The 18,780-nt window shown below is 41.3% G+C and overlaps 1 protein-coding gene across 4 annotated transcripts in view; it reads right to left on the minus strand.

The window, feature by feature from the left end:
* SLC10A7 (solute carrier family 10 member 7) overlaps positions 1-17,406 on the minus strand; it is a 271,806-nt gene extending 254,400 nt beyond the window's left edge. For all 4 annotated transcript variants that reach the window (XM_040966854.1, XM_040966855.1, XM_040966856.1 and 1 more), the window contains exons 1-3: positions 17,077-17,406; positions 11,052-11,134; positions 1,752-1,888 (exon numbers count right to left, since the gene is read on the minus strand). In XM_040966854.1, the coding sequence (XP_040822788.1) occupies positions 1,752-1,888; positions 11,052-11,134; positions 17,077-17,176 (320 nt within the window). In that variant the 5' untranslated portion in view covers positions 17,177-17,406. The remainder of the gene's footprint in view (positions 1-1,751; positions 1,889-11,051; positions 11,135-17,076) is intronic.
* Between the last annotated feature and the right edge of the window lie 1,374 nt (positions 17,407-18,780).

Raw genomic sequence — 18,780 nt, forward strand, 5'->3', positions numbered from 1 at the left:
ATTTCCTATAAAACATCCAAAATAACATACTTGATTTCCCCTCTCCTTCTCATCCTACAATCTTCTCCATCTACATTTTCAGAGAGCTCTACCTCTAAAATCTCTTATACATTTTCATTTCTCTATAATGCATTGCTTCTATTCCACTCTAGTATTTAGGCTGGGCCCTTATTAGCTTTCTCTCCAGCCCCCCTGACTTTCTCTTCTCCACAATGCATAAACCCTCAATTCAAGCCTTTTCCCATGAAGCTCCCTGTAGCATGCCAAATGAAACTGGAATGCTTTAACATGGCCCACAAGTCTCTATATGCCTGGCTCCTGTCTGCTTTTCCAAATACATGTCATATTATCTTCCCACACCACCTAGCTCTGGATACCATTATTACTTTACTGACCCGCAACTATCAGACTTGTTCCCGCCCCTAGGACTTTCGCACATCACTTCCTTTGCCTAGAACATTCTGTCCCTAGAATTCTGTAATCTAAATTAAGCAGTAACTTGCCTTGCAAGCCACTTTCAACTACATCACACTGTTTTAATCTTCTTACATTATTTATCTCTACCTTGATCAACTATTTGCTTGTTTATTGACAATTACAGGTTCCAAGTCTCCTCCATGTAAAATCAACTGGCAATTTACTAGTTTTGGTCACAACTGGTCTCTGAACAACCATAATCATTTGTAACACACACAAGAAGCCACAGATTGATCTGAATAAATCAATGAATTAGTGATCTCAGTTGATAGGCTGAATATTATTATTAAGGAGACAGCAAAAGAATGATCATTTTAATTTTACAAACCTGGAAACTGAGGTTCAAAACTACTAAATGATTTTGCTCAAAGTCAAAGACTCAGGACAAAGTTAAATCAGAACTCAATCTTCGGACAGTTCATAGTTTGGGCTATAATATCAAACTAAAATGCAGTTAGCTACAAAACCCTTTGAATAATTTTTTAAATTGTTAAATCCCTTTAACAAACATGTTAGCATGTTTAATGAAAGAAAATATTCTAATAAAAATCTACTATTACTTCAACCATTTTATCCAACGTTAAACAAATGAAAAATTGAATATCTCAAATATAGACATTTCCTTCTTTCATTTCCATTTTAAAAGCACAGGGAGTCAGCCATTATCTACACACATTTTTGAAGTAATAAAATACGAAATCTAAGCATCCAGGGGACAGCCTACACCATCCAGGCATGGCATTCTTCCTTGCCTTTTTCTCTCAAGACCACTCTTTCAAATCCTTAGAAAGTGTCCATCCTAGAATATTCTTTTCAACAATTCCATGATAAAATTGTTTGATGAAATACCACTGTTAATGTTAAAAGTGATTTTTATTTCTTTATAACACATATGAGACCTCCGCATCCACAGAGTCATGGGGTTCAAGACTCAGCTTCACTTCCAGTTCTAGAAAACTGTAAATTCACATGTTAGGTGGCAGGTCATAGTAGATCAAGTAGTCAGAACCCTGATGCCATGTGGGAAACCAGGCATGACGTTTGGGCTCTAGGCTTTACCACACATGGCCCAATCTTTCTCTCTCTCTCTCTTTCTCATTCTCTCTCCCTCTCTCTCTCTCTCTCTCTCTCCCCATTCCATTTTAAATTAAATAAAAATTGATTAATTAAAACTCAGAAAAAAAGCATATAAGACCTTTTATTTATTTGCCATAAAGCAATAATATCAGTAGAGATGCCCCCTTTGACTCATCAAAAGATTTAAACATACATACCCCTTTAAAAGCCATTCATTGATGGGTGTGATGGATAAAAGCTGGAGAAAAAGCCATATTGTTGCAGGGAAGAATGCAAGTGTAAAGATCTGAATAAAAAGATGCAGTTTTATATGAACCAAAGCACTGGTCAGCTCCTGAAAATATGAAGGGCACAAAATAAACAAAGGTGAGAAAACTACTGCTGGAGGGATCACTACTAAAATAATATCATTAGCTCATTTTTAATTTTACTTATAGCTAAAATTTGTATCTACAAGCACACATATAAAGGGCCAATTTCAAAATAAAAATATTACTCGTGATGATTTATATAATATTTCATACCATATCTGAAAGACTGTACAATTTCTTGCAAAAAGTAAGTCCTGATATTTCAAAATGCCAGGACTAAACTAACTATATTTACACCAGTATACGACTTTGTACATCATACGGGAATTGTCTGTGCCATAAACAAATGGGCACATTTACCTACAGAAAAAGAAAATCTTCTTAAAAAAACATTAGTACAACTTATTCCACTTTAACTTAATATAATAATTAACATATTTCCATTACAGCAAAATTAGGTTTCAATTGACATTATCTCACTGAATCTATGAACAATAATTTTTCAATGCTTTCCTAATAGTCTACAACTTAAGATGGCTTTTGCCTCTACCATCTATTCCTCAGAATTTTTTTATTAACATTTATTAAATATCAATTAAATGCTAGGCTCTGAGTTGTCTTTAAAAAAGAAAAGTTTTTGTTTGTTTGTTTTGTTTTTTGTCTTTTTGGAAAGGCAGATTTATAGAGAGAAAGAGACAGAGAAAGATCCTCCATCTCCTGGTTCACTCCCCAAATGGTGGCAACAGCCAAAGCTGAACCAATCGAAAGTCAGGAGCCAGGAGCCCTCTCTGGGTCTCCCACATAGGTAGACTTTGGACCAACCTCCACTGCTATCCCAGGCCACAGGCAGGGAGCTAGATGGTAAGTGGAGCAGCTGCAGCATTCATATAGGATCCTAACACTTGGAGGTAGAAGATTAGCCTGTTTAGCCATCAGGCCGGCTCCTGAGCTTGTCTCTTTAGGCATGTTATCTTATTTAATCCTCACAACAATCCATTTAGAATATGAACTCCTCCTCAGTAAAGATCAGAACTAAACCAATTTCTGGGATGTGATCAAACCCACCCCTGCTCATTCTATTGTGTCACACAGCTGCCTCAAGCGTAAAAAGAATGCAGTCAACATGACAAACTAAGCACATGTTACAGATCTCACAGCTAAAAGGGAAAAATTACCTACTCTGTGGGGTTCAAACATATAGAAATAACAAGCATTTATATTTGAATTTGTTCTGTGCTTATTTTGAAATAAAACAAATTTTTAACGTGGTACAAAAATTAACAGGCAAATCATCACATAGGTATTTTCAAATTTATCAGTTTTCACTGGCTATAAACATGGAACTGTAATGGCCTCCTAGCTTGAGCGAGCTTTTTCGAGACTCATTGGCCGAGGCTCAGGGCTTTCACACTGGGTAGGAGAGGGCTGGTCCTGCAGCAGAGTGGGTCGAGCTGTCCACTGGGATACCTGCATCTCCTGCTGGAGTGTCTGGGATCTTGTCCCACTTCCATTTCCAATCCAGCTTCCAGCAAAGGCACACCCTGAGAGGCAGCAGAAGATGGCCTAAGGACTGGGTTCTCTGCCACTCATGGAAGTCCCGGCTAGACTTTGAAAATACTTCTTACAGGAACAGGATGATACTTCAAAAAGGTTTTGGAAGATGAAATTAATAAATGGATTCACTTGTGTGCAAAGAGTTGAATCTATGCACAGGTTTTTCACTATATGCCTATATTTTGTAAGAGCTCTAAAGAGCTCATATATAACATGGTACAACTTTTCTGCAAAGTAACTCGAGAATGTATATCAAGGACTGCCATAGAATTTATATTCTTAGACCCCCAAATTTTTTGTTTAGTCTTTACAGTTACACACAGAATTGATGTGCAACATTATCTGTTACAGCCAAAATCTAGAAACAAATGTCCAAAAATTAGAGATGAATTCAGTAAGCTAAAAAATAATGATAGTGTTATCAGCTATAAAAACCATAATGACCATGTGAGAATTTGGAATAGAGATTCTACTTCACCTACTTTACCAAAAAGAGTGGAAATTGACACAATCTGTAGAGAACAATCTGGCAGGGTCCGGCACAGTAGCCTAGCAGCTAAAGTTGTGGTTCTGCACATGCCTGGATCCCATATGGGAGCCGGTTAGTATCCCAGTAGCCCTGCTTCCCATCCAGCTCCCTGCCTGTGACCTAGAAAAGCAGTGGAAGATAGCCCAAAGCTTTGGGACCTTGCACCCATGTGGGAGATCTGGAAGAAGCTCCTGGCTTTGGATCAGCATAGCACTGGCTGTGGCAGCCACTTGGGGAATGCATGATCAAACAGAAGATCTTCCTCTCTGTCTCTCCTTCTCTCTGTATATCTGACTTCCCAATAAAAATAAATAAATCTTAAAAAAAAAAAAAAAAGAAAGAGCAATCTGGCAACTCATAATTCGAGAAATATTCACTGAGTACCTGGCACCATTCTAGGCACTTAGAATGTCTAACACAACTTAAATGGCATCTACTATATATTTTTTAAAGGTTTTATTTTTAAAATAAAGAGCCCAGAGGACAAAGTAAAATACATCATGATATATCTATACAAGAAAATATTAACTGGCACACAGAAAGAAACTGAGGTTTTTTTTTAAGATTTTTTTTTTGTTTTGGTAAAGGCAGATATACAGAGGAAGAGAGACAGCGAGGAAGATCCATTCGATGGTTCACTCCCCAGGTGGCTGCAATGGCTGGAGCTGAGCCGATCCGACCCCAGGAACCAGGAGCTTCTTCCGGGTCTCCCATGCAGGTGCAGGGTCCCTAGGCTTAGGGCTGTCCTTGACTGCATTCCCAGGCCACAAGCAGGGAGCTGGATGGGAAGCGGGGCCGCTGGGATATGAATCAGCTCCACTGGGATCCCGGCATATGCAAGTCAAGGACTCTATACACTAGGTTACCACGCTGGGCCCAGAAACTGTGTTCTCTATCTCATCATATGAAACAGTCTGCAAAAATATGCTTTAAATAAAATATGGTCAAGTGTCACAAGAGCCAGTGGTATGGCAGAGTAGGTTAAAACAATATCTGTATCCCATATGGGCACTAATTTGAGTTCTGATCCAGTTCCCTAGGAAGGCAGCAGAGGATGTCCCAAGTCAGTGGGTCCCTGTACCAGCATAGGAGGTTCAGAATCCTGGCTCCTGGCTTTGGTCTGGCCCAGCCAGACCAAAATGAAGTAGCACATGAAGGTTCTCTTGCACTCACTCTCACACTTTCTCGCTCTTTCTCTCTCACCCCTTGTCGGTAACTCTGCCTTTCAAATACATAAATAATTCTTAAAATAATAAGATATAGTAAAGTGTCAGTTAATATTTAAATGCCTGTATTTTACATAAAATTACCTGGAAAAGAACACAAAAGCTGTTCATCTTCCTTGTTTCCAAAGAAGACAAATCAAGTAGAGAGATGAAAGGAAAGCTCCTTGTCATGTACAGTTTTGTATGTTTTAATTCTGAACCATGTGAAGAAAGCAATGCAAAAGTAAAAAAAAGAAAACAATAAAAACAAATCTATGTTCCCAAAAGTAAACAAATAATATGTACATGAAGAAAAATGGACAATATTAAGTACATGAAAAACACTAGGTAGAACAAATAGGATAAGATTATATATATGTTTGCAAATACATGGAAATAGATGTGCACAGAACTTTATTTTAAAAAATATATTTTATTTTTGGCCAACGCAATGGCTCAACTGACTAATACTCCACCTCTAAGCACTGGCATCCTATATGGGCACCAGTTCATGTCCTGGCTACTCCACTTCCCATCCAGTTCCCTGCTTATAGCCTGGGAAGGCAGTGGAAGATGGTCCAAAGCCTTGGAACCCTGCACCCATGTGGAGACCTGAAAGAAGCTCCTGGCTCTTGGCTCCTGGCTTTGGATTGGCTCAGCTCCCGCTATTCTGACTGTTGTGACCATTTGAGGAGAGAAGCAGTAGTTGGAAGACTTTTTTCTCGGTCTCTCTGTAAATCTGCCTTTCCAATGAAAATAAACAAAATCCTTAATATATATGTATTTTTTATATTTCATATAAACCCATGTCTCAGAGGATAAGCATTTGACCTATCAGTTAAGTCTCCAACTAAGACACCGGCATCCCATTTAGGACTGCCTTGGCTCCAAACCGACCTCTAGCTCCAACTGCAGCTGCTGCAGATACAGACACTGAGAGGCAGAGTGAGGCTCCAGCAGCCAGGTTCCTGCCAACCACACAGCAGACATGGATTCCATTCCCATCTTTAGCTTTGGCCTTGCTCTCAATCCAGTCCCTACTTTCACAAGCATTTGGGGAAAGTAATAGCATATACAAACTCTCTCTCTCTCTCTCCATCTCCAACAGAAATCTGAAAATTGCTTAGTGGAGAAAAGGAACAAAAACAACCAAATTGTTAACAGCAGCAATTTTTATTCTTTTCATCTTTCTGCACAGACTAAGCACTGTTTTTATAATCAGAAAAAATGGTAGAAGACTAAAATGAAGTCATAAACACTAGCTGACTCAGTAAATGACAATTAGAAACAATTGACACTGCATCAGCATATTGGTACATTGAAGAACACAGCAAAAAAGGCTGGCATCATGGCACAGCACATTAAGTTGCAGCCTCCAACACAGGCAACCCATACCGAAGCACCAGTTCAAATCCCAGGAGCTCCACTTTCAATCCAGTACCTGTTAATGCATCTGGGAAAGCAGTAGAAAATGGCTTCTAGGGTTTGGATCCCTGCCACCCACATAAGAGACCCAGATGGAACTCTCTTCAGCCTAGTCCACTGCAGCCATTTGGGGAGTGAACCAGTAGATAAAAGATCTCTTCTCTTCTCTCTCTCTGTCTCTGTTTGTCTATCTGTCTGTCTCTCTCTCTCATATTCTGCCACTCTGCGTTTCAAATGCATAAATTAAATTAATTTTACAAAAACAAAAAAAACAAAAACCTAGCAAAATGAGCTCCAACAGCCTATGATAGACCATGACCATGTCCTTAATGACTGGAAAGTAACAGGCATGAAGTGCCTCCCAGAAAAAGACTCCAGGTTGTCCATTACAAAAGCCCAGTGTCGCATATTTTCTGTAAATTCTTTCAATAGATACAAAGAAAAAATAAAAGCAACACTGGAAAAGAAAAGGAAGCAAACTCTATAAAATCTCAAATAGTATTACTCCTATATCTCCATGTAAAATGTAGGACCACATATTCAAATAAATACCATCATGAAAAATTGAAAAGTTGATTCTGCATGACATTTTGTTTATTCACATGTAGTACAGGTCAGATTCCATTAAAATAAGAGGAGGGAGATATTTCACAGAATGTACTGATTATACCACAGTCTCACTGACAGCATCAAGAATGGCTTAAACCCAGAGCTTTGCCTGGGATGTAGAAATATTTTCATTACATACCAATTTCCCTTCTAGCCCTTGTTTGACCTTTATCTGATTCACTTTCAGAGACTCGGCCTCATAGCTCTGGGCTTAAAGCAAGCAGCATGGCCCACAGTTTAGAAGTTTGTTGTATTTACTTTGCAGCTAATGGGATTAAAAAAGTAATAACCTGCTTAGAAAAATTGAGTATTCAGAACTCTTTTCCAGGCCCTGCACCTCCCACTCATTTTTGTTTCCAGGCCCAGCACCAGGCACAGTGCCTTGTACCCAAAGGCATTTTCTAGGTACTACTTTTAATGAAGAGGCTTCAAAGTCTGTCTGAAACTGTAAGCTGCAGGTAGCTCAATATAAAATAAATGGAAAATGTAATCTTATTTCACTTTAATATAGCAAAATTTCAGAAACCATTCCAACAGATATTTCAGAAACTAGATACGGAAGATTTGGTATTGTATTAGTACAGTTGCCTTTATAATCTTAATAAATTAGTAAAACATTTTAAAATATACTTCAGTAAACCAATATGTAAAAAATACTACATGAAAGGTTCAGGGTAAGTTGAATGGAACTAACAAAAATACTCACATCAGCATTAATTTACATAACTCCTTTATGGAAAAAAAGAAAAGTGTAATTCTAGAACTACCCAGATATAGACCACAGTCCCAGCAGCATTTTTAACTAGAAATCAAGTAACAAGATTGCTGCCTCCTAACTTATAGCTGTTTGGTCACCCAGGAAATTAGCAGGGTTTATAGACAGTTTAATGTTACACAGTGATGTAATGAAGGACATCTCAAGTTAAATGGCTTTTTAAAATGACTTAATGTTGTATTCATTTGAAAAGAACCTTAGACGGAGGAAATGGCTTTGACGGCTCCTTAGACATCACAATAAAGCACAGGATCAAAGCATTTCATCCTTAGACCCAAACTAGCTGATGAATCTAAAGGTTTCCTAGATGCTTACACAGGCGCTTCCAGAAATGCTGACAGGGGTTGTGGCAATCTTCCTTCTTCAACCCTACATCCATGAAGTTGGCTGCTATACAGAACAGCATTAGGAAAGAAACTAAGCAGTGAGAGAAAACACATCTGTTGCCAAGTCTCTCATGGAGTAAATAGCAGCTGTCGTCATCAGGGGACACACTTAGGGAGCTGCCCTGAATAGAGACCTGGGGTAAGGCACTTGCTCCACAAAGAACATTAGCCAAGGCCAGCATTAAGACTGCCAAGCAAGAGAATGCACCACCATGTTGGGGTCATGGAATTATGCTATTTTTCTATTTTACTGAGTCCTACATTGAGGAACCATGTTAGTACCTGAGTGCTGACAGAAAAAGCCCAAGCCCTGTTAGCACTCACCATGGCCCACTGATGTCTATATAGATTTATAAAAATCACAACTACACATTTCATACCACACTGATTACTTTTAAAAGATCAGGAAATCAGCCAGAATATTTAGAATTTTAAAGACATAATTTACCATGTGTAGATACTACACATTGATTTTGTACATGCATTTAAACATAGACACATACATGCTACAATGAAAAATTAATATCAATCTGCTATTGAATACATAAATTTAGCAAAATCTTATTTTCTTCCATGTTGCCACCAGGGTGATCCAGAAGGAAATAACTAAATTTGGCTTTCATTAAAATCATACTTAGAAGAAAATAAGCTCAAAATACATAAAAACAAGACATGATGCTGAACCATAATTTTCACTTACAATAAGATTTTCTTATTTATATGGAATAAGCATGTTAGAATGATAATTTTAAACAATTTCTTCCTATCAAATGGGTATATTTTCTTCTTTTATTATGTCAAATAAAAATCCTAAATCCTACTTCCCACACAAATAAAATGTTCAGATTTCTTAACTCCCAAGAAAATCTCACATTCACTGGGATCAATGAGTAGTGTTACCTATATGTCTGCGTGATAGATTGTGACTCATTCTGAAAAATCACCAATATTTGTCCTGAGGCATCTATTAATACTTAATCAATATGATAAACAGGAATATGCTTTTCAAAAAATGGTAGTCAAAGGTTATGACATAATAAGCTTTAGCAGCACAGCATGAGTTCTGATAATAAAAGGTGATTCACAAAACTTAATAGAAATAAAACTAAGCTTAGTAACTCAAATGTGCCCCAACACAGGAAACTCCATGAAATATCACTCTAATTTTGAGGATGACCTGAAGTACATGCTTCAGTTCACATATCATTAAAAACAGACTCAAGTAGCAGGTGCTTGGTCTAGTAGTTCTGGTTCTTGTTAGGATGCTCACATGCATAAGCAGGCTCTAGTTTCAAGTCCCAGTTCCATTCCTGATGCCAATTTCCTGAAAATGCCATCAGAGGCAACAGCTGTTGCTCAACTGGTAGGCTCCCTACCACCCATCCATGGGAGAGATCTGTCCTGAGTTGAGGAATTCCAGGATCCCAGCTAGGTGTTGGAATCAACTGGAAAATGTGCTAGGAACTGAGTACTCTCTGAGTCTCTACCAATCAAATAAATAAATAAAAATTAATAAGCAAACACACACAGGGGCCTGCATTTTGGTATAGTGGGTTAAGTATCTGCTTGTGACCATGACGTCCCTTTGTTGGAGCATCAGTTTGAATCTTGGCTGCTCTGCTTCTGATGCAGCAGCCTGTGAATATGCCTGGGAAAGCTGTAGAAGAATGCCTGAGAGCCAGTGACCCTGCCACCCATGAGGGAGATCTGGATGGAGTTCCTGGCTCTTGGCTTAAGCCTGGCCTAACCCGGGCTGCTATGGTCATTTAGGGGAAAACCAGCAAATGAGAGACCTTTCACTTCATTCATCTCCTTTTCTGTCACTCTGCCTTTTAAATAAATAAATAAATCGTTTTTCAAAGATGCATTTATTTCTTTTTAAAGATTTATTTATTTTTATTGGAAAGCCTGAAATATAGAGAGGAGGAGAGGCAGAGTAAGATTTTCCGTCCAATGATTCACTCCCCAAATGGTCGCAACAGCCTAAGCTGAGCCAGTCCAAAACCAGGAGCCTGGAGCCTCTTCCCGGTCTCCCACGCAGATAAAGGGTTCCAAGGCCTTGGGCCATTCTTGACTGCATTCCCAGACTACCAGCAGGGACCTGAATGGGAAGCAGGACCACCAGGATATGAACTGGTGCCCCTGTAGGATCCCAGAGTACGCAAGGCTAGGATTTTAGCCACTAGGCTACTGTACCAACACTTGATGCATTTATTTTTATTGGAAAGACAGATTTACAGAGAGAAGGAGAGACAGAGAAAGAGGTTTCCATTCACTCTCTCACTCCCCAAATGATCACAATAGCTGGAGCTGAGCCAATCCAAAGCCAAGAGCCATGAGCTTCTAGGTTTCCTATGCATCTGCAGAGTCCCAGATATTGGGCCATGCTCCACTGCATTCCCAGGCCATAAGCAAAGTTGGATTGGAAGTGGAGATGTCTGTGCTAACAGGCAGAAGATTAGCAAGCTCAGCCATAGCACCAGCCCCAATAAATAAATCTTTAAACACAAACACACAGAATATTCATGATAACCACATCCTCAGACATAAGAACATAACACATAATCTTTGCATAAGTCTACGTTATCTTTCCTTACAGAGAAGCTTTTGGACCATAGCTGTGAATGGTTTTATAATCCCAAACCAATAGGTATAAATTAAATTTTCATCACTGCTATTCATATGTCTCATAGGTGACAGTACCTCCGTTTTTAATGACAGTCCACTGTTAAAGAATATTGTTGCAACAGCAATGTAGGATACAGTTATTTCTGGCTTCAGTGGTCCTAAAAAATAGAGAAATTAGTTACTGTTAGAAAAGGATTTCCAGTAGATAACTTGAGATAAGATAAGGAGCAGTTGGACGAGAGGCAGTGGTACTTTAGATCCCAGTGCTGCCTCTCGTGTCCCACTGTGCTGACAGAGCGAAGCATTGGCAACAACGCAGCCTAGCTCCAGAGAGTACACTCCAGTTGCAGGGACCATGTCTAATGGCATCAGCACAGTACTCACAGCAAGCAGAGAAGAATGGAAAAGCTCACAGCAGAGGAGATAGACCAACACCTTCTACACAAGTCCTAACCATATCACTAGGCTCACTGCTGCTATAATAACTAAAATACCTCCGTCCAAATCCAAAGAAGAGAATCAATGGAGTTTCTTCCTCTTTAGCAAATACTTTTATTGGCAATAGGATGTGAGAAATTAAAGTTTGTGTCCATGTATGCATTCAGTTTGGCCCAAGAGTATCCATTCTACTAGTATGTATTAAGTACTTACTATGGGAAAAAGAGAAAGTAACTAGAGAGAACTTACAAATATAGCTCCATGACCATAGTTATTACTGAATTTTGCTAAGCCCGGTGATAATCCCACAAGGATAGACCTGTCTGGAGACATGAGGGCATCAGCTTAAATATGGTAATGCTGTGAGGACAACAGGGGTGATCCTGATATTCAAAGCATCTTGTGTGAATTGCAAACCATCGGCACAAGAGTAACATTCCTTCAACAAATGCAGTTCTGACACAAATGCCACTTTATGCCTGTGTCAGTGGTTCTCCAATGGCGGCAATTTGAGCCATCACAGACATCTGCAATGTGCTACTTAACATCCGGTAAGTAGAGATCAGGAATTCTGTTAAGCATCCTGGAAGCCACAAGACAGCACCTCCAGAAACAAATTATCACATCCAAAATATCACTAGCGCTCAGGCTGAGGAATGCTGGTGCATCCCAATATTTTAAACCCCAAGATCATTTCATATTTGACATTCTGTGCAGCAATCTTGCCTGATTTGATTTGTTAACCAAAGCTCATGTCTGCCCAGAATCTATGAATGTGGCCTTTTCAGAAAATAGGGTCTCTGTAAACACAATCCAGTAAAGATGGCGTCTTGTTAGACTACTGTGGGTACTACTCCAATGATTGACATTCTTCCAAGAAAAGGGAAATTTGGACACACACAAACACATACACATACACACACAGGGAGGTTAGCCACAGGAAAACAGCCAGAGTTCGACTGCCACACACCCAGGAATGCTGAGGACAGCTGGCAACAACGACATACTAGAGGAAGCCAGGAAAGACACCTCTACAGAGCATTCAAAGGGTGTTTTGACTTCACATTATTGCCTGCAAGAGTCATCAGAAATAAATGCCTATTGTTTTCAAGTCACCCAGTTCATGGTCATCTTTCTAACAGGCCCAAGAAACTCTTGCCCTTTCCCTCTTAAATCAAACCACAGGACCACAAAATCCTTTGCCCGTGCCTATAGGCATTGCTCAATAAATGCCTTGAAATCCAAGCATGGAGGGAAAAAAATGATCACGCATTCATTCAAAAAAGATTTCTGCAACATCTACTACATCTCAGGCATTTGTAGCACCACTGTGAAACCAAACAAGCCCATTTCCTTAAACATGTCCACAAATGCTCTTATATATTTGCCCTTCACACCGATGGTTTTGCTGAGATCTGAGAAAAGGGAGCAAATCGGTGAAGGCCAGTATGAAAGGTTTTTCATTTCAGGGCAGTGAAAACCTTGGAAAAAGGTATGTAATGTTTATACTTGCAAGTCTGTCTCAGCAGCTCACTGTCAGAAGCAATATTTCTATGACAGCTGAGGAGGGTAATTCAGAAGCAGATCTCAGCATCAAGAAATCTGGCTTCTTTGGAAAATAGACAGAAGGGCCCTAGGAATTTTTAAATGCCCTGTTTCATGACTCACATTTTTCTTTCCTCAGAGTCCCCTACTTGCTTTGTGGACCATTATTCTTGGTGACTGTGGTCTTGCCCAGAGTGATGTCCCAGAATTTCTGTACAGAAGGGGTTAGAGTCAGCAACGTGGCTGCAGATGAGCCTGGAGCACACAGTCAAGGTTGCACTCGAAAGCAAACACTTGGCTTTGGCTCAGATTATATGTTTCTTAGTGGTAAGTGAAGCATCTACTTTAGATGATCCCCCCCCGCAAACACACACACACACACACATACACAACTGATTGGCATAAGTCAATGTAATGATTCCTGATCTTTAACGTTTTCAATCCTAAACACAAGCTATGTTATCTCTTATGTTAACAACACATTTAAATAATCCATCAAAGGCATGATGAGGACATTCCAGGACTACCTAGAAGGTACCAGCAAAGGGAAAACAGGAGTTTATCTTTATTTAGAACAAATTAAGGTTCCTCTGAATGTCATCAGTTGAGAAGCTAACAGCTGGCCCAAGTTGGAAATGTGGAACCGGAAATCCCCCAGGACTGAAATTAAAAGTTGCCAAATATTTGCACAGAAGTTACGGTTGAAATTTTATTTGTTCCCAACCCATGCTAACAATTACATCTTCCAAGTCAAAAAAGAACCAGATTCAGATCTTAAGATGGCTACAAAGCTCAAGGCAGAAGTATGCGTTCCTTTAAACAAAAGTTCAATACGTTTATCAACAAAAACAAAATAGGGAAGCACAATGCAAAAAAAAAAACTGGTTCTAAAACCAGAAACAATATTTGGACTCCAAAACCAATGATTTTTTAATTAGAGGGGGAAAGAAAACGTTTTGGAATGCATATGTATGCCAGGAATGATTATCATTTCACAAAAGCACCTCATCAGCAAAGTAAATTTCCCTTCTAAACCTAATGTAAAGTATTCATGCTAATAACATTCTTAATGCTCATAGAATGTTTCAGGATATATTTTAATGGAAAAAGGTTTAATGACTTATGCAGGGCAATAACGTAGGTTAAGATTCAGGTAGAAGTAACAGAATTATTCTGCACTTCCAAAGAAATAAACCTTTCATTTCCCAAAGAGAAACAGCACATTGCTGAACACGCATGCACTCTAAAGTACTCCTTAGCTCAGGGTTGCCACGTGTCTCTTAGGACAGACTATCAATGTCTAGGTCTTTAGAAACAGCCATCTTGTGGGGCCATTTATTTTCAAACTCCTCCTAAGCATTTAAAAGTGAAATGTCAACAGAGCCGTGGATTAACAATGAAATAATCTAAGCTGCAGTCTGCTATGCTTCTTCCCATTCAGAAACTGAAGGTCTCAAATTTTAAGATTCCTACGCCTATACATTTCCTGCCACACTAACTCACCAGCCAGATGCAAAGATTTTTTAAGGAAAGTCAGACTACACATTTTTATGAAATTTTAAGTAAATAAACTTATACTTTAAATACAGTGTGATCATTAGAGTATTCACACAGGCAAAGGTACTATAAACATCACAACAAAACTGAAGACTGCTGAAACTTGTTTTACTTAAAAATGTCTAGTAGAGTGTTCAATTGAAAATCATCCTGCCTATGTAAATGTATAAAAACTACATTATTAGTGGACAAAGGCCATAAATGAAAATTTTTAGCTTAAAGCTCCAAGAAAAAAAGCTTAAACCATTATAAAGAGAAAAATATGAAAGAAACTTCAGCTGCTGTTCCTCTTCTTCCTAAATTTTTACTGTTTTTTTTTTCTTCAACTAGGGAAGTAAACGTATTAAAATTTGAAGGTGGGGTTTTGTTCACGAGCATAACAGGTGTGAAGATCCATTAAAAACTTAGTCTGACAGACTATACCGGAAATTCCATGCAAGCATGCAAATTTTGCTTTTTACAGAAAATAACTTTTACATAGGAATAGTTTTCAAAGACAGCACATGGTACAGTGCTGTCTGACATTGGCCGATTTTGCTGTGCTCCATTGGGTGAATGCTCAGCGTGTGTGTGTGTGTGTGTGTGTGTGTGTGTGTGTGTGTGGTGAGGAAGGGGGAGGAAGCCCTTACGTTGAAGGAATATTCATTTTACTGAATTTGAAGCCAGAACAATCAGTATGGATCCTGCCTATGGTATGAGACATGGGGGAGCCCTGGTCTCCAGAAGCAGGCTCCTGTTCCCAAAGCTGCTAAAAAGGTGAGTTACTGGGCTTCAGGCCTTTTTCAACTGTAAGAGAGGCAGCCTGGCGAAATAAATTTTGAAAATTCCACCAGCTCTTATTCTACTCAGCTACAATTAAAGAAATGAAGTCCTCTAGGATACTGGCACAAGGATGAGGGAAAATGGGAACCAATTAGAACTTCAATAAGCACAAGTCCAAGGGAACAAGAGGATAGAATCTCTGTGGCTTTAGAGAATGGATTCAGCATTCAACAACACTTTCGTGCCCAAAGCCTTCAGCTTCTCAAAAACCTATGGGAAATGCAATTAAAAGATAAGCTTGTTTTGGTGCAAAACAAAAAAATAGTTGAAATTCATGCATTTAGGCTTTTTTCATAATCCACGTTACCCATACATTGATTTCAACTTTTTGCCACAAAATAAACCTACTTTCAATTTCACTTCCCACGAATTTTTTGGAAGTACCCTTGCATTTTGTCAAATCCAATCCTTGCAAATGTAAACTTTCAAACATACCTATCTATCATTTCCCTGCAAAAGTGAGCCAGCAAGAGCTCTAACAGGAATCACTCAGGTGGTGAGCCCTGTACTGCAGACCACCACAAAGATATGCTAAGTTTAAATCTGCCTGCTCCATGGGTTCCCAGGAGAGAGGGAATCTCCTCACTTAACAGAACCTGGAATATCATCTTCCCCAAATGTTTTCCAGAGGCTCAAAAAGACACTGTGTGAATGCAACGTATTTTCCAAGGGAGAACCATAACGAATGGCGGCTTCATTCTCCCTGTCATATACCCCACCCTTTCTGAGCTTGAGACTAGAAGAAAACTCTTTAAAACAAACACAGTTTTAATCTCCAGTTTTGTTGAAACAATTTCTTGTAATATGCTTCTACGAAATGGGGGGGGGGAGGGTTTGAAGAAAACAAGGTAATCTAGACAACTTTCATTTTATTCATTTCAGTGAGTTTTAAGTCACTTCACTTGACTTCACTTACAAGCAGTTCTACCAGAAAGCGTCTCTGTGTGTGTGTTCACTTCTGTCCCAATCTGCCCTAGGTATGTCTGACTTTGCAAGCTCAAAAAGCCTAGAAACTGATTCAGAAGGTCAACCCGTGTCTCAGAGAAGTAGAGTAAGACTTCTGGGGAGGAGGAGGCACCCAAGACACTAGATACAGTCCCCGGGTTCCCCACAGCATCCCCTGGCCACTTTACAAAAGTGCCACTCTCAAGGGACCGGAGTGTGCTGAAAGGGTGTCGGGGGGAACCTCCACACTTCCTGGCCAAAATATGCACTTGTGGTCCACGCAGTGGCTGTGTGAATGAGAACGCCTGGGCCAGCTGCAACCTCCCTGCAGCACACGGAAGTAACAGGCTCCTCTAAGGAGAGAGTGCAACGTGTCAGTCCGCCGAGGAGCTCCTGGAGTGGCAACGACTGCAACACACGTGGAGCAGGAACCACTGAAGGGGGAAGGGGGACCCCGGGAGCCGAAGTCAGAAACAGCCTGGACAACGAGGTCCCTTCAAAGCTAGATAAGGAACTCCCCGCTTGCCGGCGTCCCAGGAGGGGGCAGGATGCCACTTGGAAAGCAAGAGGAGTTAGTTTCAGCGTTGGCAACCCCACTGCTGACAGTAAAGTCAGCCCAGGCCACCTGCGCTCCACTTCCTTCGGCCGCCCCCTCTGGGAGGTGAATCTACGCCGGGGCCAGAGCCCCCCACCCGCACGACCCCCAAAGAGGCAGGCACTGGCCGGCTCGCCCCTCCGCGCCCAACTCACAAATGAAGAGTTCTGAAGGGGGCACGGCGGGGGCAGCACTCACCCCCGTTCACCCCCATCGAGGGCTCCAGCTTCGCGGCGGCGATGACCAGCACAATTCCGATCATGAACCATTCTTTCCTCATTCTCTCCAGCAGCCTCATGCTGGCTTAGGGTGGGTGAGTTTGCTTGGTTGGTTTGGCTTGTTTTCGTTTGAAGCTGCGGTCCCTGAATCCCCGGGGCGTGTCCACACTTTCCTCGGTCCCTCCAGACATGCAGCAGAGCCAGTCAAATTGCCACTTGTAAACTAAAAGACCTGGGGGTTTGCTCCGGCCGCGCTGAGGAGGTGCCGGGAGTAGTAGTATCCAGTGACAGGAAAGTCTCACAGAGCGCCGCCATCTCTACCACGCGCCTTCTTATAGTTGCGCACACACCCGCTTCGCTCCAGCCGCGGGCTCCCAAGCAAAGGGGATTTGCAATGGAGGCTGGGGCCTGGCACACAAGAACAGGCCATCAAAGAAGAGATGTCTAGCCACTGGGCAGGGTTAACAGGCCCACCACCTGCAAGACCTGTAGACTCGCAAGAAAGGGGTGGTGATGCGTCGTGGACGTCAGAACTACGAAGACTGACAGAAGTCTCACTAAAAAACAAACCTTCAGACAGCCGCCCGCGTCTCTGGGGGGGTGGGGGGGGAGGGGACCAGCAGACTCTCTTTCTCTCTGCCTTGATCCCTTGAGACTGGCAGGTGTGAGCTTGGGAGTTGCAGTGGTGGGGGGTGGTTTTTTGTAGGGTACACTTTGTCGAGGCATTACGGCGCTGCCCCGGCGCTGGCGCTGACGTGTGCGCAAGGAGAGGGGAGCGGTCTCCCGGGTCGGGCCGGAGCGTCCCGCTTCGACACCTTCTGAGGAAGACGGCTCTCCGACCTGAGGCGCAGACTTGGAGTGGTACTTGGGTACCCACATTTTCAGGCCTTCCGCCCTCCAGCGTTCGCTGGAGCCGGCGGAAGGTGGGCCAGACCTCATCAGGTCAGTTGCCTGCGTGTGGATTCCGTTCCTCAGCCCGTGGGAGGATTGCAGGGGTCTGAAAGTCTTTCTTCCCTCCCAGGCGGTGATTGGGTGCTGAAGGCTCCGCCTCACCATCGAAGCCACCCACCCTCACCCCCAGAACCGACCCACTGAGGCAGCAGGGACACTCTAGGAAAGGGGCTTACAGGCTCCTGCGCAAACGTGGTGATGCCCGGGGAAAGAGGGGCCTGTTGGCTGCCCACCCTCCGGTTTCTTCCTTGCAATGTTTCCTGGTGGTGTGGTGAATGGGCTTACTACAGGGAGACCTCGCAGGAATGTCACCTCCTCTCCTTTGCACCCTAATACAGGAAGCCGTGAAACATCCTGTGGTATTTTGAATAAGCATGAGCCCTTCCACTGAAATGGTTAACTCTGAAACTTTAGGAGGCATGCAAGGAATTGCTGGCTGATGCCGATCCTTAATTCTGAATTTGTTCAAAGACTGAGGGACCAATCTTTAAATTTTTTGTTTACTCTATCTTGGTGGCATGACTTGCAATCCCAAAATCCAAGCTGCGAGTAAGCAATTGGGCTACCGATTGTAGGTTGCACAGTGCCTGGTGTGTGATTATACATTAGGCAGCATGGAGAAAAGCTAGTTCCAAGATAAAAAGAACTTAAGAGAGAGATACAGACCACATTAAACTATCAGCATACGAGGTGTGATAAGATTTATATAAAATAATTATCAGTCTCAAGGTAA

This window comes from Ochotona curzoniae, unplaced genomic scaffold, assembly GCF_017591425.1.
Source record: "Ochotona curzoniae isolate NIBS_2020 unplaced genomic scaffold, NIBS_Ocur_1.0 scaffold_4506, whole genome shotgun sequence".
NCBI classification, from domain to species: domain Eukaryota; kingdom Metazoa; phylum Chordata; class Mammalia; order Lagomorpha; family Ochotonidae; genus Ochotona; species Ochotona curzoniae.